At 38.1% G+C, this 27,397-nt stretch overlaps 3 protein-coding genes across 7 annotated transcripts in view; 2 read left to right on the plus strand and 1 right to left on the minus strand.

Moving 5' to 3' along the window:
- The window catches only part of sema4ab (sema domain, immunoglobulin domain (Ig), transmembrane domain (TM) and short cytoplasmic domain, (semaphorin) 4Ab), a 28,665-nt gene extending 22,084 nt beyond the window's left edge, over positions 1-6,581 (minus strand). For both annotated transcript variants that reach the window (XM_083545231.1, XM_083545226.1), the window contains exon 1: positions 6,263-6,581. The gene's annotated coding sequence lies outside the window, so the exon portion shown is untranslated. The remainder of the gene's footprint in view (positions 1-6,262) is intronic.
- Positions 4,162-15,884, plus strand: LOC310728105 (uncharacterized protein). Of its 4 annotated transcripts, none has more exons than XM_083545257.1 (7): positions 4,162-4,517; positions 11,846-11,889; positions 12,867-13,175; positions 14,311-14,604; positions 14,693-14,791; positions 15,527-15,570; positions 15,727-15,884. In XM_083545257.1, the coding sequence occupies exons 2-7, from the start codon at positions 11,847-11,849 to the stop codon at positions 15,802-15,804; spliced, it is 867 nt and encodes a 288-aa protein (XP_083401383.1). In that variant the 5' UTR covers positions 4,162-4,517; position 11,846; the 3' UTR covers positions 15,805-15,884. The 4 variants fall into 4 exon arrangements, with proteins under 4 accessions (XP_083401383.1, XP_083401385.1, XP_083401384.1 ...); XM_083545256.1 differs by lacking the exon at positions 4,162-4,517 and adding an exon at positions 10,819-11,272 and having other exon boundaries at positions 11,799-11,889; XM_083545259.1 differs by lacking the exon at positions 11,846-11,889 and having other exon boundaries at positions 4,164-4,517.
- Positions 15,885-21,389: 5,505 nt separating this feature from the next.
- On the plus strand, positions 21,390-27,177 carry LOC310728102 (uncharacterized protein). Its single transcript, XM_083545253.1, has 8 exons — positions 21,390-21,525; positions 22,974-23,291; positions 24,640-24,948; positions 25,854-25,955; positions 26,531-26,558; positions 26,649-26,692; positions 26,795-26,838; positions 26,918-27,177. The coding sequence occupies exons 1-8, from the start codon at positions 21,447-21,449 to the stop codon at positions 27,008-27,010; spliced, it is 1,017 nt and encodes a 338-aa protein (XP_083401379.1). The 5' UTR covers positions 21,390-21,446; the 3' UTR covers positions 27,011-27,177.
- Positions 27,178-27,397: the final 220 nt, after the last annotated feature.

Here is a 27,397-nt window from a genome sequence, read left to right on the forward strand (position 1 = left end):
AATGGGGGTGCAGGAGCCTTTCACTTCTGCCTCTTCTTCACATCCTGTTCTCGTTTCCACTAAAAGGAAGATGTGAACCTGAGAGCGCAATATGTTCACGTGCACTAAACATCATACCATTCTTGTGCTGGAATTATGGCAAATATGTTTCAAGAAGTGAGAAATCATTTTTTTTTTTACCATACATACGTATGTTCACATTAGGGCTGCAAGATATCAAGGAGGAAAAAGTGTTGTAAAATAATGTGATATAAGGTAAGAAGAAGAAAGATACTTTATGCTTATCACAGATCATTTACAGCAGACAGCATATGCCAGTGATGTTAGGAAGCTGGGGTCAGCCATGATACAGGAGCAGAAAGGGTTAAGGGTCTTGCTCAGGGGCCCCAAAAGCTTCTACCTCCCCAATAATGCTATACAAGTATAAAATCAGGACAAAAGCATTGGGACACCTGAGTTTTCCAGCCATAGGTGGAATCATCATCTCAAACTTTTGGAGACACACAATTGTGTAGGACGTCTTTGGATGCCGTAGCTTGAAAATTTTCCCTTCACTTGAACTGTTCCAGGATGACAATGCCCCTGTGCAGAAAGCCAGCTCCATGAAGATCTGCGTTTCATGGGTTGAATTTGGTGGAAGATCTTCTGCTATAAATCCTATTAAACAATAAATGTGAAGGATGACTGCATCCCCTTGTAACTGAATGAAATCTCCACAAAAAACTGGTGGAACATCTTCCCAGAAGAGTGGCGGTTACGCTAAGAGCGAATGGAGACAGAATGCGGAAGGTTGTTCATCGTGAAAATGTCGAGTTTTCAGAGTACATCACAGACTTTTATGTCACTTTCACGCCCTCTCTTGTGTGAGGAGTGAAGTGAAGCTCTGACAGCTTGAGTAAGTAATTAGTTTTACAGCCTGTTATGCATTTATTCCCTTCTCAAACTATTCAAATATCCATATTTGCAGCTCAAATAATCTCAATTCAGGTAATTGATGATAAGCATTGTTTTGTTTGCAGAGAATTTCACAGAGCAGAACCTTCTGATGTTCCTCCTGATTTAAACATTCTTTCCAGAGCTGAGAGATGAGAAGGATTACATAATAGCAGGCCTGTTCGTCTTGTCTTGTTGATCGTTTTGCTCTGACACACAGCTCCAGGCAATCAGCCAGTTACACATGTACAACCAACACACACACACACACACACACACTGTTAACCGTCAACTCTCAGTGAAATCCACGTTCACTCCTCTGTGTAGTGTGTGTGTGATGTTTGTTTGTGTGTGTGCAGTGACAGGAACTAAATGCTCTTCAACACTCTTGCAAAGAAACAGATTAAACAGAATGACTCAAAGTTGCGAGTATTTTGCATAACTGGGGGGAGGAAGGTTGAGAGTGGGCTTGGACTTTCCTACCCTGCTGTTAAAACCATCAGCATGGTGTAAAGCGAGTTCACAGAAAGGTTGAGATATCAGCCGAGCAGATTGTATAAAGCAGCAGAGCAGTGGGCAGGTCAGAGAAGAGTCCCACTTGAACCCTGTGTGAGAGGTGAGGGCAGGGAGCCGTTAGAAACATCGGGTGTGACGGGTGTTTTCACTCGGAGGTGCGGCTCTTGTCTTTCGGCACTCTTTAAAAACGCACAACATAATAATAAGCAAATCTGAAACATTTACAATGCACACACACACACACACACACACACACACACACACACACACACACACACACACACATCTTTTTTTCAAAGAAAAATATACTGTCTTGATATTCTAACTTTTCCAATGCTACCACACACTCTGACCAAACCCACTCACACCAAACCCTCACACTAACCAAACCCCCTTACACCAAACCCTCACACTGACCAAACCCCCTCACGCTGACCAAACCCACTTACACCAAACCCTCACACTGACCAAACCCCCTCACACTGACCAAACCCCCTCACACTGACCAAACCCCCTTACATCAAACCCTCACACTTACCAAGCCCCCTCACACTGACCAAGCCCCCTTACACCAAACCCTCACTCTGACCAAACCCCCTTACACTGACCAAACCCCCTTACACCAAACCCTCACTCTGACCAAACCCCCTCACACTAACCAAACTCCCTTACACAAAACCCTCACGCTGACCAAACCCCCTCACACTGACCAAACCCCCTTACACCAAACCCCCTCACACTGACCAAACCCCCTCACACCAAACCCTCACTCTGACCAAACCCCCTTACACCAAACCCTCACTCTGACCAAACCCCCTCACACTGACCAAACCCCCTTGCACAAAACACTCACTCTGACCAAACCCCCTCACACTGACCAAACCCTCACACTGACCAAACCCCCACACTGACCAAACCCCCTTACACCAAACCCTCACACTTACCAAGCCCCCTCACACCACACCCTCACACTGGCCAAGCCCCCTCACACCAAACCCTCACACTGGCCAAGCCCCCTCACACCAAACCCTCACACTGGCCAAGCCCGCTCACACCAAACCCTCACACTGGCCAAGCCCCCTCACACCAAACCCTCACACTGACCAAACACTGACTAAACCCTCACACTGATCAAACTCCTCACACTAACCAAACTATTTACACTGACCAAACTCAATCACATCAATAAAAAGCCTCATGTTGACTAAATGATTTATATAACAATCACACCCTCACACTGAGTAAACCTTCACACAAAGCTATTTATTATCATATTTATTATATTTATTCTCCAATCCCTAATGGAGTCTTTAGTGTGATCCATTTGGAACACAGCCAGAATGTCATTAATAGGAGACTCCATAAACCCTCTAACAGAGTAATCTCCACAGTGTAAACGTCAAGTTTATTTCGCAAGACAACTATGAGAGAGAAAAGAGGAAGAGAGAAAGAGGGAGGTTCAGGATTGAGAGAGCAAAGAAAGTATCTTGGGAAGGGAGGGGCTGCAAGAAAAATAATCTGTCCTCTGACAAATATCTCTCCATTTCACACGAGCATGCAAAGCTTCACCACCACTGGGCGTTTCAGCACGAGTGATGAGAAAGTGGGGAAGGGGGGAAAAGAGGGCAGGGTCCTGAGGTTCTGGGACGTGTCCCAAATTCAATGGAGTGCAAAATCAAAGAGAGAAGATTATGTGTGGAACATGTTCCAGCAGAAAGCACGTGGACACCAAACAGTTTGGAGATTCTGGCAGAACATGAAATGTGGTGGTCTGAGAGAAAGCAGCTGAATCGAAAAGAGGGGGGAAAAAAAGGAGTGCGTCAGAACAAGGATCACAGCAGTCCTCTCCTACACTCTGTATACGTTCTTCACACTCTGTATGTGCCTCAGGCTCAGCACGTTCCTCACATGCTCCTTCAAATCACCTAGTAAATGTTTATACTCATTGTACTACTATTAAAATCATCATCTGAAACAGTTCAACTTACAGGATCCATCAACAAATCCAGGCTCCTCACACTGGCCACTGGCCACTGGCCACACACACACACACACACACACACACACACACACACACACACCCCCCCCCCATCACATTCACTATGATGAACCATACAAAGTGCCAGAAATTCCAATCTGCTGTTGGTGTTTTTTGCGTCAGAATACATCGAAAGGTTTCTACACCCCTGACTTTTACACCCTCAGTTCTTGCTGAACATTCCAGAACAAGCTCCACTCTTCTCTCCTCAATTTCACAATGTGGTTGTGGGGATTAGTGATTCAGCTTAATGACTGAGATCTGACACTGATATTGAAGGAGGGAAAGAGTCTTCAGTTTCATTTCATCCGAAAGGTGTTCAGTGGGATTGATGTCAGTAAGCGGGTTCCCTGTACAGGACACTCGAGTTCTTCCACTCCAACCTTTACATCGACAACAATGTCTTCATGGAGACCATCGTCATTCTGAAGAAGTGTTTTGGAATCTTAGTTCTCAGAGAAATTATAATTGTAACACCAACCAAACCCCCTCACACTGACCAAACCCCCTCACACTGACCAAACCTCCTCACAGTAACCAAACCCCCTCACACTGACCAAACCTCCTCACAGTAACCAAACCCCCTCACACTGATTAAAAACCCTCTCACACTGACCAAATCCCCTCACGCTGACAAAAACCCCCTCACACTGACCAAATCCCCTCACACTGACCAAACCCCCTCACACTGACCAAACCCCCTCACAATCTCAATTCTGTAAGTGTCCAGAGACCTCCAAGTTTGTTCAGAGGTGCACATATTTTTGGCTGTAATCTCTTTTTCTAATGCTAATATAGCAAATTAATCACCTTCAAACATCATCCTGTTGTTGATTGTATTGCCGCTCATCCTGCACTTCCTGCAGTGTTACTGCTCATTGTGAGAAACCTTCAGCCTGGTGTGCACAACGCACTGGATGTAAACATGGTGAACCGACTCTAATCGTTGTTTTGTCGTCACGGTTACGCCGTGTGTTCGAGCAGGTCGGTCCTGAACCTGAGATTTCTACCGCAACAAAAGCCAAAAGAGGTAACAAAAGGCATAACAAGCTTCAGAACCTCTCCTTCTCCTTTTCTCTCCTCTAACATGCAACACTGCGTCTTTTCTTCTAACCGGGTGTGAACAGCGCTATTTACCCTCGGCTCTACCTTTCTGAGCTCAGCTTCCGTTCACTCTTTCAACCCCAGGTTTCCTCCTCACGCAAGGTTAATTCAGGCCAAGCTGCTGCACCACACACACACACACACACACACACACACACACATACACACACATACACACACATACACACACATACACACACATACACACACATACACATTCCAGCTCCGCCTTGTCTGAAATACTTGTTAATAATCAGTAAACACCTCCATAAAGAGAAAAACTAGATAAAAGGTCAATTCCTGAGATGAGACGTTCAGGAACCTGAGGGTGGTGCCGTCACGAGAACTAGAGCAGGAAAAACATTGACCATGTCATATCTCTACAAAGATCTGCAAATACGTACAAATATGCCAATGAGATGTTCTCCCACGTGCTCCTGTTAGTCAGGAACTGTCCATGTCGAGCTGGTGTGAGGATACAAACCGATTGATTTGGTCTTTTGGGGATATTGTGAGCGTATGAGCACGTGGACCGTGAAGTTTTAAAGCAGATGGAAGAAGGTGACCTTTGCACTGTGTACACAAATATACCTCAAACACTACGATTACAATCAGAACACGCAGAGCAACAAGTTCCTTCCTGTAATCGATGGAGGTTATAACAGATAGGAACATGTCAATCTTTCATTCTCTCTCTCTCTCTCTCTCTCTCTCTCTCTCTCTCTCTCGTATTTCATCAGCTGCAAATAATATCAAAATAAATTCCTGCGGAACTAAAAAACTCCTCCATCACACCACAGAATATCTACTGAGACTCTGTCCCTCATTCACACATCATTCACACATCATTCACACATCATTCACACATCAGTCCCAATCAAATCCATCTAATCAAAATAGATGTTTTATTGCTGTTATTATCAATGTTTTGGGGGGGTTTTGTTTAAACCCATTGCACCAAAATATTATCTTGATGACTTCTTTCAATTCATTATTCTGTCCAATAAAATGCTCATTACAATCTGAAGTGTCTTACAGCCCTACGTCCAGGGAACTAAATAAATCTCAAATAATGCTAAATCTTATTAATTGATTTAAAAGGTGAAGGAGACACTCGATATGCCCCGTCCCTGACATGCTGTATCTCTCAACGTGCTGAATAATGATGCACAAATGTGTTTAAAAAAAATGCTAATTTTCCTCGTTACCTAAAATTATTGGTTTTTCTCAGTCCGGTTAAAAAACACCTGAAACTGGAGACTCCTTCTGAAAACGGTAAATAAACCGAAGCTGCCCGGCGAATACAAACAAACAAACAAAAACAAACAGCACGATAAAGACCAATAATAACTAGCAGTTCAAGCGCATTAATATCATAATGTGATCTGCCTTGCAGCCGGAACTACTTTCCATCCCAAAATTATTAATTAGAATATCAATTAACACTTTCTGACCAACCAGAATTTACCCATAATAACAATAATAATAATAATAATAACAATAACAACAACAATAATAATATAATTATTCAAAAAATAATCTGCAAAAAGAAGCCGTGCACGCGCTCTTGTTCGTGCACGCGCACTGTTGACATAACGTAGGAAAAGAAAGATTGAAAAAGAGAAAGAGAGAGAGAGAGAGAGAGAGAGAGAGAGAGAGAGAATACAATACCCGAGTGCACATCTGCGTCTCAGGGTTTCCTCCGTTTTTGAGCCACGCGCTGTGACTACTCCTGCGTCGCTTCACGTCTCGCGGCGTGTAGATATTTAACGTGCGTCCGCGTGCTTTTGTATTTCTTTTTCGCCCCCCCCCCGTTAAAACACCGTCCACGGCACGTGCACGCGTGCAAAAAAAACCGCGTATAAATAGTGGTAGTAAACGGAACCGAAGCGCGTGCGCGGATCCTCGCTGTTTAATCTGCTCCTCTCCCGGTCGAAAAGCGGTCACGTGAACGCGCCCCGAGCGCGCGCTCGCGCCCACGCTGTTCACGGATACGGAGAGAGAGAGAGAGAGAGAGAGAGAGAGAGAGAGAGAGAGAGAGAGAGAGAGAGAGGAATTAGGGGAGGTGGGGTGTTACAGGGGGTGTGTTCCAATCCGCAAAGCCCTAGATAGTGAAGAGTGTGCACTAGATGCAGTTAGTGGACGAGCTGAAAGCTTCACTTGAGAGAAGATACCTGAGGGATCAGGATCAGTGGTCATAATTCACTCCTATAAGTGCAGGATGAAACAGTGGACAGGGACGAGAACATGAGTGTCTCAGTCTTAAGTTTTTATGGTGTAGCTCCTCTCTCTTTCTCTTCTCTGACCAGTGGTCTCTCAGTGGTTCAGACCTTGGACTTCTGACCAGAAGGATTATGAGTTCAAATCCCAGCCCTGACCCGTACCAGCAGCTCCTCAGCGTATAAATGAGATAACTGCAGGATGGATGAATTGGCGTAAATGTAGACCACCAACGATTACGGCTTCGCTCAAAATCAATACCACTCTCACTTTCACATCTCAGAGTAGCTCCTGATACTGGAGACTGTTAGATGTTATAAAGGATAGGAACATAAAGAGGTGATCCCCGACTCTGAGGACCTGATTGTAAGTTAAGACATGGCCAAGCCTACACAGGAGTTTAAACAGTGGTGATCAGTATGGAGAAGTTAACGGTCATGTGGTAATAATTTAACACATTACACTACATCATTAAAATAAATTTGCATGTAATTTAAATTTTTATTTCAATCGAGCAATATACAGTACTATAATGTATAAACTATACAGCATACACACTGCACGTCCAGAAAAAAAAAACATATTTGGTTGGACCACATTTAGCTTTGATTACGGCACGCATTCAATCAAATCAAAATGGCTGTAGAATGAATATAGAGCTGTTTAGGCTCAAGGGCCTTGCTCAAGGGCCCCAAGAGTGGCAGCTTAGTATTACTGGGGCTTAAACCTCTGACCTTGAACCAATAATAAACCACTGAGCTCCGAGCTCCCCATATATCAGCCTTAAAATATCAACATATAAAAAGTAATTTGGGGAAAGAAATCCATCCCATAATCACTTCCTTAATTGAATACTTGCTGTTTTTATTTCCTGACTGGTGATTTGATGTTAATAACATTAAAACCTCTATGTATTCAGCCTCTTTTGTACCTGGTGTCAGAGATCAGTGTGTTATTTTGGACATTCGTGTATATACTTGATGTTTACTGTACAAAGCTAAAGCATGTTAACTCATTAGCACCCGTATACTGAGGTAAAAATGTTAAACCACAAACTATTGACTGATATTTGATGCTTCTCAGAGTTAGGTTGAGTTTCACTGTGGTGTTTTTGTGGCTTTTTTTGTAACTTGGTGCAGGATAAACCGCTAGTTCACAGTTATCAAACTGGGATTAGCAGAAACCCTGACACACAAAATCATCTGCTGGTGTCCACGTGTGTAGTCTGGCGTGTGAACATGTTTAGAAGGTAAATCCTCTGCATTTGTGACATCTAGTGGCAGTCAGGGGAAGAGATTTAATATGGCAAAGTCGCTCCTACACCTCCATGTTGTACACATAGATGACCAACAGGCCCAGGAGACAAGCTAATTGAGCTGTTTTAATCCAGGTCAAGGATGTGGAGGTGAAGAACGTCCCCAGGTGAACATTATAATAATGTAAGGCCTCATATCAGACCTAGCCGTATATCTAATACAGCTGTATCTAACATTATACCATGGTTACTTCACAATTGAGAAGTTCAAGCTGTTATTGATGTCTGCAGAGCAAAACTGACTGAATAGATCACAACAAGCTGTTGGATTGAACTCCTGGTGCAGTTTTTCTGTTTATTTAATTTTTTTTCTCTAAATTCATCTCGTACCTCCAGCCGATTATTAAAAAATTAAAAATAGAAATCATCATATTCACCATAATGCAGAAATCCTTCATAGAGCTCAATAAGATCATTAGAAAACGTCTACACTCACCTTCCCCGGTTCGGTTCAGTGCTATTGTGATTGGTCAGAACGCATTGATTCACTTCCTATAAGTGCAGATCTGGCAACCGATCAGCTGCAAATCACAGCTTTAGATGAATTTGTCGTTTCTATCGTAACAACTTACACCAGGACTTACAGTCAACAAAGACAAAGATAAAGAAGACAATTCTGGAAAAAAGTGGTAGTGTAAAAGCCCAACATGGCAACCTCAGTGGTGTCAGTGGAATAAAACGCCTCAGGACACGATGTTATAGGAAAATAATGCTAGTCTGTGTGGTGACTCGGTCTACAGTCCACACACACACACACACACACACACACACACACACACACACACACACAGTCACCTTGACCAGCATTGAAAAACATGTCCACACACTCATAACCAGATTGTATAATCATTTATACTGTAAAAAAAAAAAAATGCTACAATAAATTAATTATAATAACTCACCTTTTTCCATGGAGTCAGAAACCAAAACGTCCTCATTTCCAGATAAAATCCCATACAGGAGAATTTCTTCAGCTTCTCCAAAGTCCATCCATTGTGCAAGTGTACATCATATTTCTACTGACAATAAAGCTGCACACACACACACACACACACACACACACACACACACACACACACACACACACACACTGTGATTATAATCTATAAAAATTTATAAACAATCAAATCAAGACGTCTTTTTGTCCGAGCTGCAGGTCGGCGAGGACACGGCGAGTGCAATAAGAGGATCTGCAGGACATGGAAAGAGGATTTGGGGGCTTAACTCTGACCTGGAAACATGTCTCCTCAACCCAGCAAAGATACACCTGCAGAAATACAAGTTTAAAAACTAAAACATTGTTCACTCTTGCACTGTGCCCCTGAGAAACATGCTAATGGAGCTAAAAGCTGAATAAAATCTTTTCTGTTATCACACTAAGAGCTTTGTAGATTTGCTTACTTGTGTGTGTGAGAGTGTGTGTGTGTGTGTGTGTGTGTGTGTGTGTGTGTGTGTGTGTGCTCTGTAAATAGTGTGTATTTCAGTTTAAAGTTGAACGTTCTGGGGACGTCTGGAAAAAAAAATTGCAGTAAGGCAGAAAAAATTTCCAAAATGGCCGCCGTGATCATGTTAGATCTACGATGTGATAAAAGATATTTACACAAAATCTGATTTATTTATAAGTAATTATTAATAAATGTTTTATACTTTTATTAATCACAAAGCGACCAATCATTTGTGAGCAATGAATATGACGTATCGTGTCCTGAGAGTCACATAGAATACAGATTAACATGGCAGAGGTAGAGCTGTAACTTCCTGCACACACAACAGGAAAAGTTTATAATTTTAGCACTACAAAGGCCTGTTTGTGAAAGAGCCATGAGTTAGAAGTCAGAAGAAACTTAAGTCATTTGATGATTTTCTGTGTGTCTGAACCAAAGAAATAAAAGTGAACCATCAGTACCATATTAAATTTCATCGTTCCACATTGTGTCGAATCGAGTGGAAATCGGATCGCACGGCATCGTAATAGAGGAGAATCGTATCTCACTGCATCAGTAGCTGCTTCATATACATGTTTAATGCATCGAGATGAAAATCTCTGAGGTAAAAGTCATGAACTGTGTGTGATATTCGGGTCAAACGTGTAGTGTGTGTATGTTAGCATCGCTAGCCATGCAGCACCAGTGGTAAGCCTCAAACATGAGCTCCTGCTATTGGAACTATGTAGAGTACGTATGACTGCTAGCAGTGAGAGTCAGATGGTTGTGTGAGTAAAGTGAACGCTTTTTTTAGCTCGTTTTTTGATCTCTACTTCATTCAGAAGTCTTATACGTTAACTGGCCACTGCAGCAGATTAGTCAATCAACACGTAAAAACAAGTGTTGGCTAAGCAAACAACACAACGCCCCCTCATTACGGCTCACAAAGGTCATGCTGATGTTATCGTAAAGAGACCGTACGCAGGAAAAGCGTGAAGCGTGGGCGGTGTGGGTTGTAGGTCATTCGCCTCGCTGTCAAAGCCTGTACACAGCGCCGTTTTCACAGCCTGTGTGTGGTTACTGAAATGCTGAGCTGTTTCTCTGCACACACACACACACACACACACACACACACAATGTGTGGCATAAATACTGTTTATTAGATGTAAATATGTTTAAAAAGGTTTTTACAGGCGTGATACATTACCATGAGCTGTTTTTTTTATTAATTTCCAGTGTAAATGTTACATTTGATTCACAGATTAAAAAAAAAGAATTGTACGTTTACATTTACGCCATTTAGCAGAAGCCCCGTCTCCAGAGCGACGAACAAAAGTGCTTCAAGTCTCCATCAATGAATAAAATCAACACCGGATCACTAGGCTACAGACTTAGGATACCATCAGCCTGAAACTTCTGAGAGAAATTATAGCACACTTGAAACAAACAGGGAAAATAATGTAAGTGTTTCTGGAAGAAGTTCACCCGTTGTTTGAGGCAGCAGCTGTTTGGACATTTATGGGATGTTCTTTCCATCAATTTGCAGCCAGAACAGAAAAGAGTCTTGATGTAGATGTTCTTCTTACCCTGGGAGACGAGCAGAATAAATCAGACGAGCTGATAAACACTTATATTGGGTATTTGGATCAGGTATTGGATTCGTTATTGGATCAGGTAATACGTCAGGCATTGGGTCAGGTAATGGATCAGGCATTGAAGCAGGTATTGGGTTGTTTATTTTGTCTGGTATTGGATCAGGTATTGGTTCAGACATTGGTTCAGGTACAGGGTTAAAAAATTAACAAAAACACAAATAAACGTGTAGAACTGTAGAAAAAATGCTCTATACTGATAATTATCTGTATTATACTCTTTTTTACTAGTTTGTTCAATGTATCGAGGGCGTTTACATCCATCAGCTGAGCTGTTCTTACAAACGTCTCTTACAAACTAGAAGATCTATATTATTGTTATTTATATATTTATTCATATATTATAAGATTATTATATTTTAATAGAATTGTTTAGGTGTTTTATGTATTAGTTTTTTTTATTGCATGTTTCTGGCCTGCTGTATCCCTTTTATTATTATTTTCATCTATGTCTGTGCTGACGAAGGTGTGTGTGTGTGTGTGTGTGTGTGTGTGTGCGCGTGTGTGTGTGTGTGTGTGTGTGTGTGTGTGTGTGTGTGTGTGTGTGTGTGCGCGTGTGTGTGTGTGTGTGTGTGTGTGTGTGCTTGTGGAGACAGTAAAAGAGAGGATGAAGGTGAATGTTAATGCTCCTGAACTCTTTCAGCATGGCACACAATCTCTCTCTTTTCTGCCTGTTCGCACTACACTGTGAGTACCATCGTGTGTGTGTGTGTGTGTGTGTGTGCGTGTGTGTGTGTGTGTGTGTGTGTGTGTGTGTGTGTGTGTGTTATAATATTGTTGTATAAAATAAGAACTATTAGAGGAATTGTGTTGGGTTTTATAGTGTGAACATCGCCAATAAGAAGAGATCAAATACAACTCATCACTCAGCTCTAATCTCTATCCCTTTCTCTTTTTTACTCTTTTTATATTCTTTCTTTCTTTCTTTCTTTCTTTTTTTTTCTTTCTTTCTTTCTTTCTTTCTTTCTTTCTTTCTTTCTTTCTTTCTTTCTTTCTTTCTTTCTTTCTTTCTTTCTTTCTTTGAAAATGTTCTATTATTTCTTTATACATTTTGTTATAATCAAAATATAGGTTTAGTTGTTTGTTCCTTCCTTTATTTCTTTCTTGCTCTCTTACTGATTTTCTTACTTTTACTAAATTATTACAAAATAACATTACAATAAAATTACAAAAAATAACAATTTGGGTCTATGGTTTCTTTCTTTCTTTCTTTCTTTCTTTCTTTCTTTCTTTCTTTCTTTCTTTCTTTCTTTCTTTCTTTCTTTCTTTCTTTCTTTCTTTCTTTCTTTCTTTCTTCTTTTTGTTCTTTATTTCTTTTCTTTTAACTTCCTTAAGAATCTTGATTTCTAGCTGTCAGACTTTTTTTTTTTTTTTATTATTAATTTTTAAATTTATATATATATATATATATATATATATATAAAAACCCGGTCAGGGACCCACCCCCATATATATATATAAAATATTTGGTTTTGTTTTTCATAACCATATTATATTTCTTTCTTTCTTTCTTTCTTTCTTTCTTTCTTTCTTTCTTTCTTTCTTTCTTTCTTTCTTTCTTTTTTTATTAAATTTTTTTTAATAAATGTTTTTTCTCTTTAGCTCTAACTATTATCTGGACGTCTCGAGGTGTGAATGAGTTACGCTGTGTGTGTGTGTTGCAGGTGTTTCTCTCTCCCACATTGTTCAGTATCCTGCAGTGGTGAAGGTGTTTGCAGGTGAAAACGTTTCGCTGAAGTGTGATTCGGCGAACGTTTGGTCTGGATGTGATTCAGTCTCCTGGATTAAAGTGGATCTGAGGAGCAGAAGTCTGATGGTGAGCACCACTGTTCGTCCTGATCCTGATCCGAGAACCAGACCGTGTACAGGAATGATCTATAACTCCAGCACGGCTGATTCAGGGATTTACTACTGCTCTGTGAAACACAGCGTTCTCTCCTACATCGGGAATGGTTCCACCCTCATCGTCACAGGTACAGTCGTATATCGTGTTTTATATTTTATAGTGTTTAAATCGGAGTTACCTGTACACTCCCTGGCCACTTTATTAAGAACACCTAGAGACCTGCTTGTCATTGTGTAAAAAACAGAGATCAAGTGCTTCAATATACATCTGGACAGATTGTCTTCTCCATATCTACAACCCCGATTCTAGAAAAATTTGGGATGCCCATGTTTTATTTACAGTGGAAAATAGAAAACATATCAAATGTTTAAACAGAGGAAATGTACCATTTTAAATAAAAAATAGGGTCATTTCGAATTTGATGGCTGCAACACTTCTCAGAAAAGTTAGGACAGGGCAATGCTAAAGCTAATTCCACAGGCACAATAACAATAACAAGCCTAATAGTCCCTATCCTCTTTAGTCTGAAGGATGTGGTGTCTGATCATAAATCAGTTTTTCACTTTGCCTGTGAAGATGGCTTTCTGTTTCTTGGTGTTTCTGGATCATGTTCATGCATGCCTTCATCTTTGCATGATAGAGATTTAACCTGCAAAATTGTACATTTCCTCAGTTTAAACATGTGTACTGTTTTCTATCTTTTATTTGTTTATAGAATATGGGTTTATGAAATTTGCAAGTTATTTTTTTATTATTTATATTTTACACAATGTCACAGCATTTTTTAAAATCTGGGTTGTACCTCTGTAATCTTAGAATCCCATTCCTGGCTGAAAGGAGAGGAACATGAAGTGCTCTTTAGCTGTTGTAGCCCAATTTCTGCTAATTGATATTGATATATTTCTGCTAATCACATTTGTAAATAGTGATATTTGAGCTAAAGCCTTACATCTGACAGATGCATCAGTTCTCCTTTATGTCCACATATCTCTTGCTCAATGGATGTGTAGAATTGAATGGGAAACAATATTTAACAGATTCAGAAACATTCTAACCCAGGAGCAACAGCAATGCCATGGTGTAGGACATGATTTTTCCCCTACATTCTTAACATTCTAAAACTCTTGACCTCAATCTTTGACCTTCACATTTTCTATGCACGACTCTCTGATTGAATACCTGCAGGAACGAGCAGGACAGATGTTCCTAATAAAGTAATTGTAAGAATAAACTGCATGTTCTTGAATGTTTATCTTCTCCAGATCCACATCCTCTGCCCCTGGTGATGCTCTACGTCCCAGATGTCCGTGTCGGACCCCCCGTGTCTCTGCAGTGTGTGGTGATGGGCGTGGTTCAAGCTAAAGCAAAAGTTTCCTGGCTTGTAGGTGAATCAGAGCTGACCGGCTGGACAGAGTCTGGGTGGACAAACACAGACAACCCTGCTGAATACACACGAGCTCACCTGAGCGTTCCCGCCGAGAACTGGAGGAAGGACCAGAATGTGGAGTGTGTGGTGGAGGTGGATGGCAGACGCATCTCTAAATCTCTAATACGAGGTGATGTGTGGAGATCGTTCCCTTTTCCTGTTAAACAGGAAGTGATGTATGGATGGTATTGTTGGATATAGTGTTGATTTGTGTGCAGGATCCGGGCAGCTGTGCTTGTGGTTGTTGTATTTGTGCTCCGGCGTGGCCTTCGTCATCTTCATGGTTTTCGGTGTTACTCTCGTTTCCTTACAGACCGGTGAGAAAGCAAAACTTTCCACTGCTTCTTTATTAGAATGCTGTCCAACACAACGTCAGAACGTTCTGATGGGATGAGATTTTTGAAAACCTTTCACATTAAATACAAAGGAAATGTAAATAAAAAATGTTTCAACCATCTGGAAAAAAGATGAAAAAGAACAAACATGCCAAATACAGAAAGAAAGAAATAAACAATAAATAAATACATAAATAAACAATAAATTCATAATAAAATGTAAATAAATAAATTAATTAACATGCTTTAAAGATTTATTAAATATATATATATATTCTGAAAATTGTAACAGTCAAAGTACTGGATTTTAATTATTACTTTATTTATAGTATTTATTTGTTTATTTATTTATTTATTTATTTATTACAAAATCTATTGTTGCCTTTAAATTAGCAATTAAAAATTTATTAATTTTGTATATGAAAGTAGAATTTGTTTTTTTGCATGCAGGTGTTTAAAATATTGATTTGATACTAAAGTATTTAATTTAACATATCATTTATTTTAATTAAAATAGAAAATATCTCATTTGAAATATTTTAATATATTTACAGTATATATTTATATGATTGCTGCTTTGAGTTTCAAATTTTCACCTTGAAATATTTAACAAGGTAAAATAACTAACGTGATGTTGGGTATTTGAGTGTTGTTTTTGTTGTAATACAGTGAGTGTGTGTTCAGTACACTGATGCAGGTGTGTGTTTACACTGTCAGGAGGCAGGAGGAGAACAGATGCAGTGAACAGAGTCACCGAAATGGTATGATGAGATCTTCTACACCCATACAGAGAAAAAACATCTCCATCAACACTACAGCATTTGAATCTCTCTGTGTGTGTGTGTGTGTGTGTGTGTGTGTGTGTGTGTGTGTGTGTGTGTGTGTGTGTGTGTGTGTGTGTGTGTGTGTGTTTATAGGAAGTGCAGTACGCAAGTCTGGATCTGGTCAATAAAACACAACGAGGAAACTCTGAACAGAAATGTTTTACTGAATAAGTGTGTGTGTGTGTGTGTGTGTGTGTGTGTGTGTGTGTGTGTGTGTGTGTGTGTGTGTGTGTGTGTGTGTGTGTGTGTGTGTGTGTGTAAGACTGAGAGAGAATGCATGTATGTAAATGTGTGTGTGTGTGTGTGTGTGTGTGTGTGTGTGTGTGTGTGTGTGTGTGTGTGTGTGTGTGTTTATAGGAAGTGCAGTACGCAAGTCTGGATCTGGTCAATAAAACACAACGAGGAAACTCTGAACAGAAATGTTTTACTGAATAAGTGTGTGTGTGTGTGTGTGTGTGTGTGTGTGTGTGTGTGTGTGTGTGTGTGTGTGTGTGTGTGTGTGTGTGTGTGTGTGTGTGTGTGTAAGACTGAGAGAGAATGCATGTATGTAAATGTGTGTGTGTGTGTGTGTGTGTGTGTGTGTGTGTGTGTGTGTGTGTGTGTGTGTGTGTGTGTTTATAGGAAGTGCAGTACGCAAGTCTGGATCTGGTCAATAAAACACAACGAGGAAACTCTGAACAGAAATGTTTTACTGAATAAGTGTGTGTGTGTGTGTGTGTGTGTGTGTGTGTGTGTGTGTGTGTGTGTGTGTGTGTGTGTGTGTGTGTGTGTGTGTAAGACTGAGAGAGAATGCATGTATGTAAATGTGTGTGTGTGTGTGTGTGTGTGTGTGTGTGTGTGTGTGTGTGTGTGTGTGTGTGTGTGTGTGTGTGTGTAGAAAACCATTATAATGTCCTCAACAATTATGAAGTCATCATTATTACTGTTGTTGTTGTTGTTGTTGTTGTTGTTGTTGTTGCTGTTAGGTTGCTAATAGCAGCACTAGTAGTAGAGTAGTATTTGTCTCAGTGAACCTCACAGTCAATAATAAATAATAAACCACTGACATTTAGTTCCAATAATACACAGTAAAACATTAATCACATCAATAAATGTTAAAAATGAATAATGGAAACTGATCTCACACTCCACCATGAAAACCGCGTCAAAACAAGACAAGCGTGATGTTATTGGATGACCCTGACAGTCCTCTGTGGTTGGAAACACACCGCATAAGATCTTGCCTAGATCTAGAACTAAACGTTCTGGCAGGAAGAGTGGGTGAAAATGTTTAGAGATGAAAATACAGAGACTCTGTGGCTACAAAAAAGTGTTTTCAAGCTGCCAAACAGGGATGTTAGAGGAGTTGTTTCTTGATCATTTCCTGAATAGAAAAATCATCAGAATGAAACTTCACCTTTTACCATTTAAAAAAACTCATTAAATATAAAGCAATTATATATTAATTAAGTAATATTAAGTTTTTTTGTCAGGGAGCACCTGAACTTCTTTTATGTATTATGCAGTGTTTGGCGGTCACGGAGAGCAGGGTCTTCTCTGCTTGCCTAAACACTATCAGAAGCACTGACCAACATTTACAACATGAATTCTAATATTTGTTCCATGAGATTGTATTAATTTATTCCCAACAGTTTATTCTTTTCATTTCGTAGTGTTTCTCTTGTATGTGGATGTTTGATTTTTTGTACAATCAGATTTCAGTCTCTATGTGCTTCCATGTCAATCTAATCTACCCAGAACCTTGAAAATCAGTACTGCTGGACTTTTACCATAGTCTCTATTAGAAATAAATCTGTTCCTTTAACCAATCAGATGTCAGATTCTCCTCACAGGGCAGCTCGCTGACCCAGAATAGCATTAGCATTTTTCTGTCCTCTGATTGGTTGGTCAGAGGGAAACTGTTACAGCCTACAGTTTGACTGGTAAAACACGTGTGTAGCTCTGCACACGTTCATACATCTGAGTTAGACTTTTTTATGCCTTTTCATGGAAATGAAATGTATTTGGTCTCGGACACTTAAAAATCCATTGTGAAGAAAAGCGAGACATGGTGAGGAGGTCGTCCAACCCTGAAGCTAGCTAGTGTGTCTCGGCCCAGGAAAGGGTTTGTCCTCCACTTCCAAACCAGTGAATACGAGCGGTACCACTGGATTACAGCCTCTGGGGGGCGCTGCACATTATGAGTCTGCATCTCTGGTGAGTAGGTTGTGTTTTATTTACATTTTTATGTTTTTATGTCATTAGACAAATATTGATTCTGAACTGCTCCAGATGTTGTAGGTGCACGGTTGTGGTTGTAGTGTAGAGGTTTGGAGTCTTAACTGGGTTTGTTGCTTTGGTAAGATGATTTTCACCTCCATATGTGTAATGCCTCTCTCTCAGTAATACCACGTGTTGTTATATTCTGTTTTTATATTGTATTACAGGTACTGAATGCACGGAACACCACTGGTATTATGTATATAAATTTGATCAGTATCAGGCAGTGTATTTCACCCCCAGACCTTCAGTGATGTTCTACCTGAATTAATCCGCCTCTTAAAACCATCATAACAACTCCACATCTATAGAAACTACAATATTATAGAGATGTGCAGTAGAACAGAGCGCTGCATCACACAGAAGAATCTCATACAGTGAGAATGAATTTCATCACTAAATAAACCCAATGATCACAATTCAATACGACTCTTTTCACTGTAGCCACAACTGCACCGCAAGCACATTATCTCTAGCAGAAGCGTCAATATTAACTTCATGAAAATGCCAAGGTTATCGGACACCTGCTAGAGGGCCTCAGAGTAGCCAGGTTGCGATCTGATTGGTTAAAACTTCGAGCAGCATGGATTTGAAGGACTTGGATTTGTTTGTTTTGAAGGACTTTACGTGATGTGACATCTGAAATCTGATTAGATAGGAACTCTAGCCTTAAATTACACTCCTAGAAGCTTGAGAGAAACACTGAAAAATAGAGAATAGACTATTAGGTATACTTTTATGCATATTCATAGATTGAACCAAAAAGTGGATTGATATTGCAGGAGATTGTATTTGGGGCTGCTGTATGTGACGTCTATAGAAAATTAAACATTACATTCAGTTAGATGATGTTTTATATGGAAAATATCAATGCCTTATTTGTTTTATGACCTGAATATATATATCTACATTTTTTTCACACTGTATTTCGGTTTCAGCAGGATGATGCATGTCGAGGTCTCACAGTGCAGACATGACCACCAGCTTCGCAACAAACAACAAGATCAAACAACCATGTTGCATGCTGGAGAGTCGCAGCATGGATTTCAACGAAGTGGTCGTGAAAACCACAGCGAGCTGAAGCGAGGTGTCTGTAAACTCCAGCTACGCTCACCCCAGGGCCTGTGTGGTTAGAACAAAGCCAGCTGCAGCACCTCGAATCAAAGCAGGATGTCAGTGGAAAAAGGTCCTCACAACGGACAACTGCTGCACCTGCTCTGAATTTCAGCTCTCTGAGTCCATATTAGCCATGCTCTTAGACCACCTGAACACTACACACACACACACACACACACACACACACACACACACACACACACACACACACACACACTTCGGTCACTGTGGGTGGTGTGACATGAATGAATCTGATTTAGCGGCTGAAAACATCATACTGTTCAGACCAAACCACACTCCCGCTCCTGAACACCTTCATCCTGTCGACGGTCACATGACATTTACAGCTTCGTACACATACAGTATATACATGTCAAGGCCAAACCTTTGTGGACACCTGACCAAAAGGTTATACACATCTTTTTGAACAACTTGTTCCACATCGTATATTGTTTTTCACACCAGTTTGTGGAAAACTCCAGAGATCAGAGCAGCTTCTAAACCCAACATGAGCAAACCCACCTTTTAGTCTCATGTTGGATGTGAATGTATTCAGATACAGTAAATGGAGATTGAGTGGAAAAATGTTAATTATTCTGAATAATCGTTTGCTGTCATGCAAACCTGCTGCCACAAATTCTGCAGTACAGTGTGATTCTTCTTTTATTAAACATCAATTCATATTAATATCAAAGTGACCAAAATGCATCATCTGAAGTAATGATTTTTTTTTATGTTTTTTATTTCTCAATTGATTGCTTGTTTAATAATCTTTTATGAAATTTGGTGTCCTTTAGATCTTTTTCTGCTGAGTTTGTTTATATTTTTTCCTGAGCCAATAGAAGATAATGATTTTACTCCACCAGCATAAAAATACTCCAGAATTCTTTATTAGAATTAGAATCTTTTTAAGAGGAAATAATCAAATATAAAACATAAAAATAGATTATTGTTAAAGTATAAAAAAAGAGGAAAATTCAGCATTAAACTCATAGTACTGAAAGTGAAGTTGTTAAATTTTATTAAATTTTATTTCATTTTATTACAGAGGTATGAATCAGAACATTATAGGTATTATACCAAAACTACTGTAAATATCTGGTGTTAATATTGTGTAAATAAAAAAAAGAATAAAGAAAGAAAACTCTTTAATAATGCACTTTTCATTTATCATTTATATTAAAAACATACATTTATATTTTAATTGATTTAAAAACATATTTTATTTAATAAATATAAAAGCATATTTTAACATGTAAATATATTTTATGGGTTTATAAAAACATTTTAATTAAATAATTTAGAAGCATATTTTAAAATAAAATATATTTTAATGAGTTTGTAAAAAAAAAAAAAAAAACTTTCATTAATTAGATAATTTTAAAAAGCATATTTTAAAATTAAAATATATTCGAATGGGTTTATAGAAAAAAAACCAATTTTAATTAATTAACCTAAAAGCATATTTTTTTTTAGCATTTATTTAAAAACATATAAACAGATATAATTATTAAAATATATTTTTTAAATAGTTTTCTAATTAAATTAATTGTACATTAAAACACACACACACACACACACACACACACACACACACACACACACACACACACACACACACACACACACACTTTACTGACAAATACATCATGCTGAGTCACTTTAATCTGTATTTCTGTCATAAATATCCATCAATGCCTTCTGTTAATGCATGTATACAGTATATATATACATTTATACTTTTTTGCTAGTGTGTATGTATTTCTATAGGTCCCCTGGTGGTCTAGTGGTTAAGATGCAGCGCTCTCACCGCTGCGACCCGGGTTCGATCCCCGGTCAGGGAACCATCCCCAGCCACTCTCAGTGCCGGTCCCAAGCCCGGATAAATTGGGGCGGGTTGCGTTAGGAAGGGCATCCAGCGTAAAACATATACCAAATCAAACGTGCGGAGGATCCGCTGTGGCGCCCCCTAACGGGAGAAGCCGAAAGAAACTTTTTGTATGTATTTCTATTCATACTTATAGTCAGATTATATTTTAATAAACTTTTATAATTATTTTATTTATTTTGACTACTTTACTCTTAATTTGTTGTCTCTATATTGTATTTCTTGTTGAAAAGTTGGACAGTCATAAAAAGTATTTCACTATATATCACTCTGTATGAATGTGTATGTTACAAATAAAATTTGAATTTGAATTGAAATAGAAATAAGTGTTGTGTTGCAATAAGTGTTGAAGTTACACCTCTTCTGATTATAAATGATATTATTTGTGTGTGATGTAAATTAAGAGTTTTCTTTTAGTGATCCCATTCTTACTGAATGGAAAAAAACACAGTCTTTTGTAGTGTGTGTGCGTGTGTGTGTGTGTTGTGTAAAGGGGCAGGACGTTTCCTAAAGCCCTCGCTGTAGATGCGTCTTTGCTTTTCATGTGAAGATGTTGAAGATAAGAGAGCGTGGAGGCTTCAGAATGGCGGTTCCTCTGCTGCTCCTCTGCTGCGTCTGTGTTCTGAGAAGTAAGTGTTCACTTTTTTCTCTTCCCTCAGTGACCTTCAGCAGGACTTTGCTAATCCTCCATCATTCCTACAGATAAATCTACAAATTGACTTCTGTTCACATGCTGAAACAGTTTTACATGATAAAATTGATTAACGTGATAAAAATCATCAGGCTACAATTTTCTGAATTCATAATTTTTTTAAGTAAATTTTATAAAAAAAAAAAATGTAATAGAGAAATTAATGGTAATAAAGTTGTTTATTCATACACATAGTTTATAGCTATATGTGATAGTTTTTCATTGTTGGTATTATATTTTAATTATTACATCTTATTGTAACATGACGAAGGTCTCAAAAGTTATTTCATTTCTTTTTAAACAAAATTGATTCAAATTTACATCTTTAACTCGTCAAAATTCGATAAAAATCCTTTATTTTACTGCTGATTCTTTTTTTTACACAAATGTAGCGTAATTACATTACACATATAAACATACATTACTGTGTGAAAATATAGGCGCCCTAATATCTTTATATAGATGTTAACTTAATATTTATTTATTTATTTATTTATTTATTTATTTATTTATTTATTTAATTGTCTTTTTTTCATTTGTATCAGGAGAGAAATGTCTTTTATAGTTTCAAATATTTACTTAATACTTATTTAAATAAATAAATTGTTGTTATAAAGTATAACGTATTCAGTAGAATGTAACAGTAAGCAGCTTTCAGATAGAAGTGAATAGTTATAATAATAATAATAATAATAATAATAATAATAATAATAATAATAATAATAATAATAATAATAATAATAAACTGTCATGTTTAATTTCCATGTGCTTTTAAATTAGAATAAATATAATTATAATTAATTCTATTACAATTGTTGAGTTCACATGCAGGCTGGGGTTCAGTTTTTGAGCTTAATGAATTGAGATTGTCGTACGAATGATGTGATGAAAAATTTTGCAATTTAACGCTTCTCTTAATTTATATATATACTAAAATAATATATAATATATTATAATAATATTTAATATAACACTAATAATATATTTATTAAATAAAATTAATTATGCTAAATAAAACATCCACCTGAAATAAAATCAGCTGCCTTTTTATTTACTCGTCTTTCTCACAGTCTTTTTTTTTTTTATCTTTTTTTTAATAGCCACAAAACAAAAAAGTTCACCTGCCACAATTTTCACCTCTTACAGTTTCTAGTTTCTTCCCTTTTACTGTAATATATAAAACTATCATACATGCAGTAGTTTACTTATATTATCAAAAACTTATCACCAACATGTTTTAACATACATCACCTTCCTGTTACCAAGTTTGATCTTTATTGGAATAATTGAATAATAAACTAAAGATTCCTCCTACAGCTCATTTCCAGCACAGAGATTCATATTTCCACGTCAAATTCGTTAAAAAACCTTGTGTTTATCTTGCAGCCTCTTACTCATACGTGGTGATTCAGTCACCTGAGGTCATCAAAGCATCGGTCAATGCCTCCTTCTCACTGAAATGCAAACGTGACCAGCTGCAGACTGAATACTGTTACAGCTCGATCTTCTGGTTTAAACTCAACCTGAGGACTGGGAAACTGAGTGAAGCCAGAAAAACTGGAGATGACCAGCAGGAAGATAATAAAAGATCATGTGTCAGGACGATCAAAAACGCCCAAATTCAAGACTCAGGCACTTACTACTGCGTATTTTTACACAAGAAGATGGTTTTCATTGGAACTGGCACCCGAGTCATCATTACAGGTGAGTTTCATTTCATATCCATCCAGAACACAAAAAAAATCGCAAGCGAACATGTCTTTCATAACGTCAATATTTTATTTGGTGAGAGAAAATGTAATGAGTTCAAAATAGTCAGATACTTTCTATAAAGTTGTGCATCTCTGACCTTCATACCCGTGCCAAACGTCCCATTCCAGATTTATTCCTTTGTCTCTGCTATAATATTAAAAGGTTTTCTGCTAGATTAGTGGCCGTGGGCAATAGTCATCATTCAAAAGTGCTAGCAAGATCAGGTGCTGATGCTGGGAATGGTGTAAGGAGTCTCCAGTTCCAGTTCATCCCAAAGCTGTTCAGTGGAGTTTGAGGAGTTCAAAGAGGTCAGGGCTCTGTTCAGGACACTCAAGTTCTTCATGGAGCTCAGGTTTGTGAACAGGGTTTGGGAATCGTATTTCTTAGAGAAATTGTAATTCATGTTCAAGACAATAGTGTGCAAGAAAAAGAATCACATATTGGTATATTTACTTTTTTGTCATAGAGCGTACACATTTTTTTTTTTTTTTTTTGTAAATGAATGAATTTTTGGTGTAAAAAGTGCAGGTCAAATTGCAACCCGAAGAAAAAAAAATCCACAGCCATTTAATGAGGGTCCTGGAAATATAACAAAAGTAAAAAGAAAACCAGAAAGAAAAAGATTAGATTGATTTGTATGAATTTTTTTCTCTCTCTTGGAATTAATGAAAAAATTCATGAGTATGTCATGAACGTTGAACGATCATGTGGTGGAAAATAAATGGATTAATGCTACGAATGTTCTGAAGGTTACTAAACCCTGAAACTGGAGACTTCCTCCAAAATCGTATTAGTTAAAATGTATATATTATATAGTGTAATACATGTTTATGAGGAGCATCCGATATACATGTTCCTAAGATTTACATATTACTATATATATATTTTACAGTTGATTTGTAAATGACTTTATATTTTATTACTCCATGAGCAAATACACCATACTAATTTATTGCACACATGCTTAAAGATGACTTGATATATATTTATAATGATCTCATACTGTCTGTTACCGTGACAAATTCAGTTTTTTTTCTGTAGCGTTGTTAAGAATGGACATAGTCTCAGAGTAGGTTCACAGAATTATAATTATAGAACAAAATTCACTTCAATTTATATTTGTGTGTATTTTTCACCAATGAGCAAACCTGGGGCAAATAAGGCAAAAAGAAAACTCCCTTAGATGGAATGAGAAAGAAACCTTGAGAGGAACCAGACCTCATCAGGGTGACACCAAGAGTCAAATGTGACAAATGTGTGTGTGTGTGTGTGTGTTTGTGTGTGTGTGTGTGTGTTGTAGACAGCGTTCCGTTAAAGCCCTCTGTTTTTCTCTACACCCCGGTGGAGGAGGCTGATGCTCCCTCTGTGCTCCTGCAGTGTTTGGTGATGGACGCTGTTCCATCTCAGATCAGTGTTTGGTGGGTGATCGGTGGAGAAATGCGCTCAGGATGGACTGAATCGGCTTGGACAAGAGATGGTGATCCATCTAAAGAATACACTCGAGCTCAAATCATGGTTCATAAAGAGGAATGGATGAAAGTGTCTCCCAACATCGAGTGTGTGGTGAAGTACGGAAACCAGACCGTGTCCAAAATTCTGCAACTACCAAGTAAATAAACTTTGATGTGTTTATTTTTAAACCTGAGTGCAGATTAATATAATATAGCTAACATAAAATAACCATGTATTAATACATTTCTATACTCATATACTGTGAAAACTTATGTTAATATGTTAATTAATATTTATTTATTTATTTATTTATTTTTCTATGCAACAAACTCAGAAATGTAACACTATGAAAATTTCCCTTGAGCAAACAAATCTATAAATGTCCAGATGTACCACTTTATTTCCAGTGAAAAATCCTAAGTCAACATTAGGAGTTTTACACTCTCAGCATTTGGACAATTAGTTTCTCAAAACATTCAGCTGAAATACTTTGTAAAAACTCTCAAGATGTTCTTCACTAGTTGGAGATTTCTTTTTTCTTCATCTCAGAGCAGTTCAGTAGGATTTAGGTGCGGTGACTGGGCAGGACGTTCCATGGTAGATATCAGTCCAGACGACTCTTTTCTCTCTAAATAACACACAGAGCTCGGACGTACACTTCAGTTCATCGTCTTGTTGTACAGTAAAGTTGGTTCCAATGAGCCGCAGTCCAGATGGAACTGCATGGTGTTGAAGTATGGAATGTGAGCCATGTTGGATTAGGATTCCTTTCACTTTCCGGAACCTTCCCTGCTCCAAAACAAACCCCAACCAATAGGCTTCCACCTCCATGTGTGACTGTGGGGGTGAGGGAGTCTGATCACATCTCTTCTGTTCTCCATCTTACACAAGTTCTTCTGTTAGAGACACAAATGTCACATTTGGACTCCACAGAATTTTCTTCTTCTCCACTCATTCACTGTCACATTACTGTGTTTTTGTCCTTTACTGAGTGTGCTGCATAGAAACAAAAGGAACATGTATGTGTTTTAGTTATTTATATATATATTCTTTCACTATAAGGTCATTCAGACTCAACGTGCACGTGGCTGCTGTTTGGAGGTTGCAGCATTGCCATCATCACCATCGCCGTGGTTCTCACTGTGGTTTTTTGTTTACATAAAGGTGATAAAAATCTATCTAAATATACACTTTAATGATCTTTGACCTTGTTGTGGTTTTGCTTAAACACAACTGACTCTGAAACACCACTAACACCAAGTACATGTAAAAAAAATCTAAAACTGTACCAGTTTAGCCTCGATAACATCCACCTCATTTCCAAATGTACCCAGAGCTCAGATTAACTAACAGCAAATTAGCTTTTAACAAGCCTTGGTTTGTTTAGTACATGCTAAGCTAACCTAGCATGTCAGAAACATTTGTGTAGTTATACACCTAAATGGGTGTGGACCTGTGTGTGATGGCTGAAAACTTTGTACAGTGGATCGTACCTTCTTAGCTTAGCTTTAAGCAAATTAATCTTTATAAATATATGTGTACCTGCCTGTGACTGGCTTAGCTAATGACAATTCCAACTTGCTAAACGTGACTTAACTTCCATCATGTGCTTAAACAATATAAGAAGTGAACCAAAACCTCAACTTGTACGTACTTCATAACATTATGACATTATAACATTATGAGTGGTGAAGTTGACAACAATCACAGTTACTGTTCTTTTCTTTATTTTCCTTCAGAGAAAACAGCGACATTTAAAGTCAAAAGGTTGGTTTTACTGTTACTCTTTAACTCAGATATCTCCTGAATTTTGAGGAAACATATGCTGTAAGTCCTAATAATCCATCCTTCTGACAGCCAACGTGCCAGCATTAACCCTCAGCGTAAATACCAGGCTCAGGGTAACAATTACAGCTCACACTGACCATCTCATATCTACAATATATCTGTATTAATTCTGTGTATTGAGAAGTCTACAGTGTCCATGTCGTCTCTCTCCACAGGGAAACAGAGGACCCTCAAGACCAATGCAGAGAACACCATAGAGGTATCAGTGCAGTATCAAAACTCATACACACACTTACACACTCAAAAACACTCGATTCTCATGTTTCTGTTCCCCACAGCAAGTCGAATATTCCTGTCTGAACCCTGAGATCTTCATACGTCCACCAAATGCTGCAGCAATCGAGTTCGATTCATCAATAATGAAAACATGAACAGCAACATATAGAACCAAGAACCGGATTATAGATACAAACAAATGTATTTATTGAAAGATAATTCATTTTATTAATTTAATCCAAATGTAATTCTTTATATTGTTTGGTCATTTGTATATATTGTTTTTAATTAAACAAATAAATAAATACAGAAATAAAAGAAACCCTGCTTTGTCCCTTTGACTTAAATGAAGTTTTCATTTAATTACTTTATTAAATAATTTCTATTAATATTTATTGTCATTTCGGTGTAAAGCAATTGGTCATTGATTACAGTAAAAAAAACTTCAGTTCATAGTTACATTTAATGTTGTGGAAGGTGTTTTCTGTGATACAGGTACAGCAACAAACCAAAAAATAGAACAAATAAATTTGTCATGATAC

This window comes from Silurus aristotelis (genome assembly GCF_946808225.1).
Source record: "Silurus aristotelis genome assembly, chromosome: 6".
Classification (NCBI taxonomy): domain Eukaryota; kingdom Metazoa; phylum Chordata; class Actinopteri; order Siluriformes; family Siluridae; genus Silurus; species Silurus aristotelis.

What these genes read in the sequence shown, in the direction of transcription:
- LOC310728102 (XM_083545253.1), top strand. Translation starts at nt 21,447, where the DNA reads ATGTTGAAGATAAGAGAGCGTGGAGGCTTCAGAATGGCGGTTCCTCTG. An exon ending in GCGTAAATACCAGGCTCAGG is followed by an intron (nt 26,693 to 26,794) that starts GTAACAATTACA and finishes CTCTCTCCACAG; the next exon opens with GGAAACAGAGGACCCTCAAG. An exon ending in ATGCAGAGAACACCATAGAG is followed by an intron (nt 26,839 to 26,917) that starts GTATCAGTGCAG and finishes TGTTCCCCACAG; the next exon opens with CAAGTCGAATATTCCTGTCT.
- LOC310728105 (XM_083545256.1), top strand. Translation starts at nt 11,820, where the DNA reads ATGTTAATGCTCCTGAACTCTTTCAGCATGGCACACAATCTCTCTCTT. An exon ending in CTCTAAATCTCTAATACGAG is followed by an intron (nt 14,605 to 14,692) that starts GTGATGTGTGGA and finishes ATTTGTGTGCAG; the next exon opens with GATCCGGGCAGCTGTGCTTG. An exon ending in TGAACAGAGTCACCGAAATG is followed by an intron (nt 15,571 to 15,726) that starts GTATGATGAGAT and finishes GTGTGTTTATAG; the next exon opens with GAAGTGCAGTACGCAAGTCT.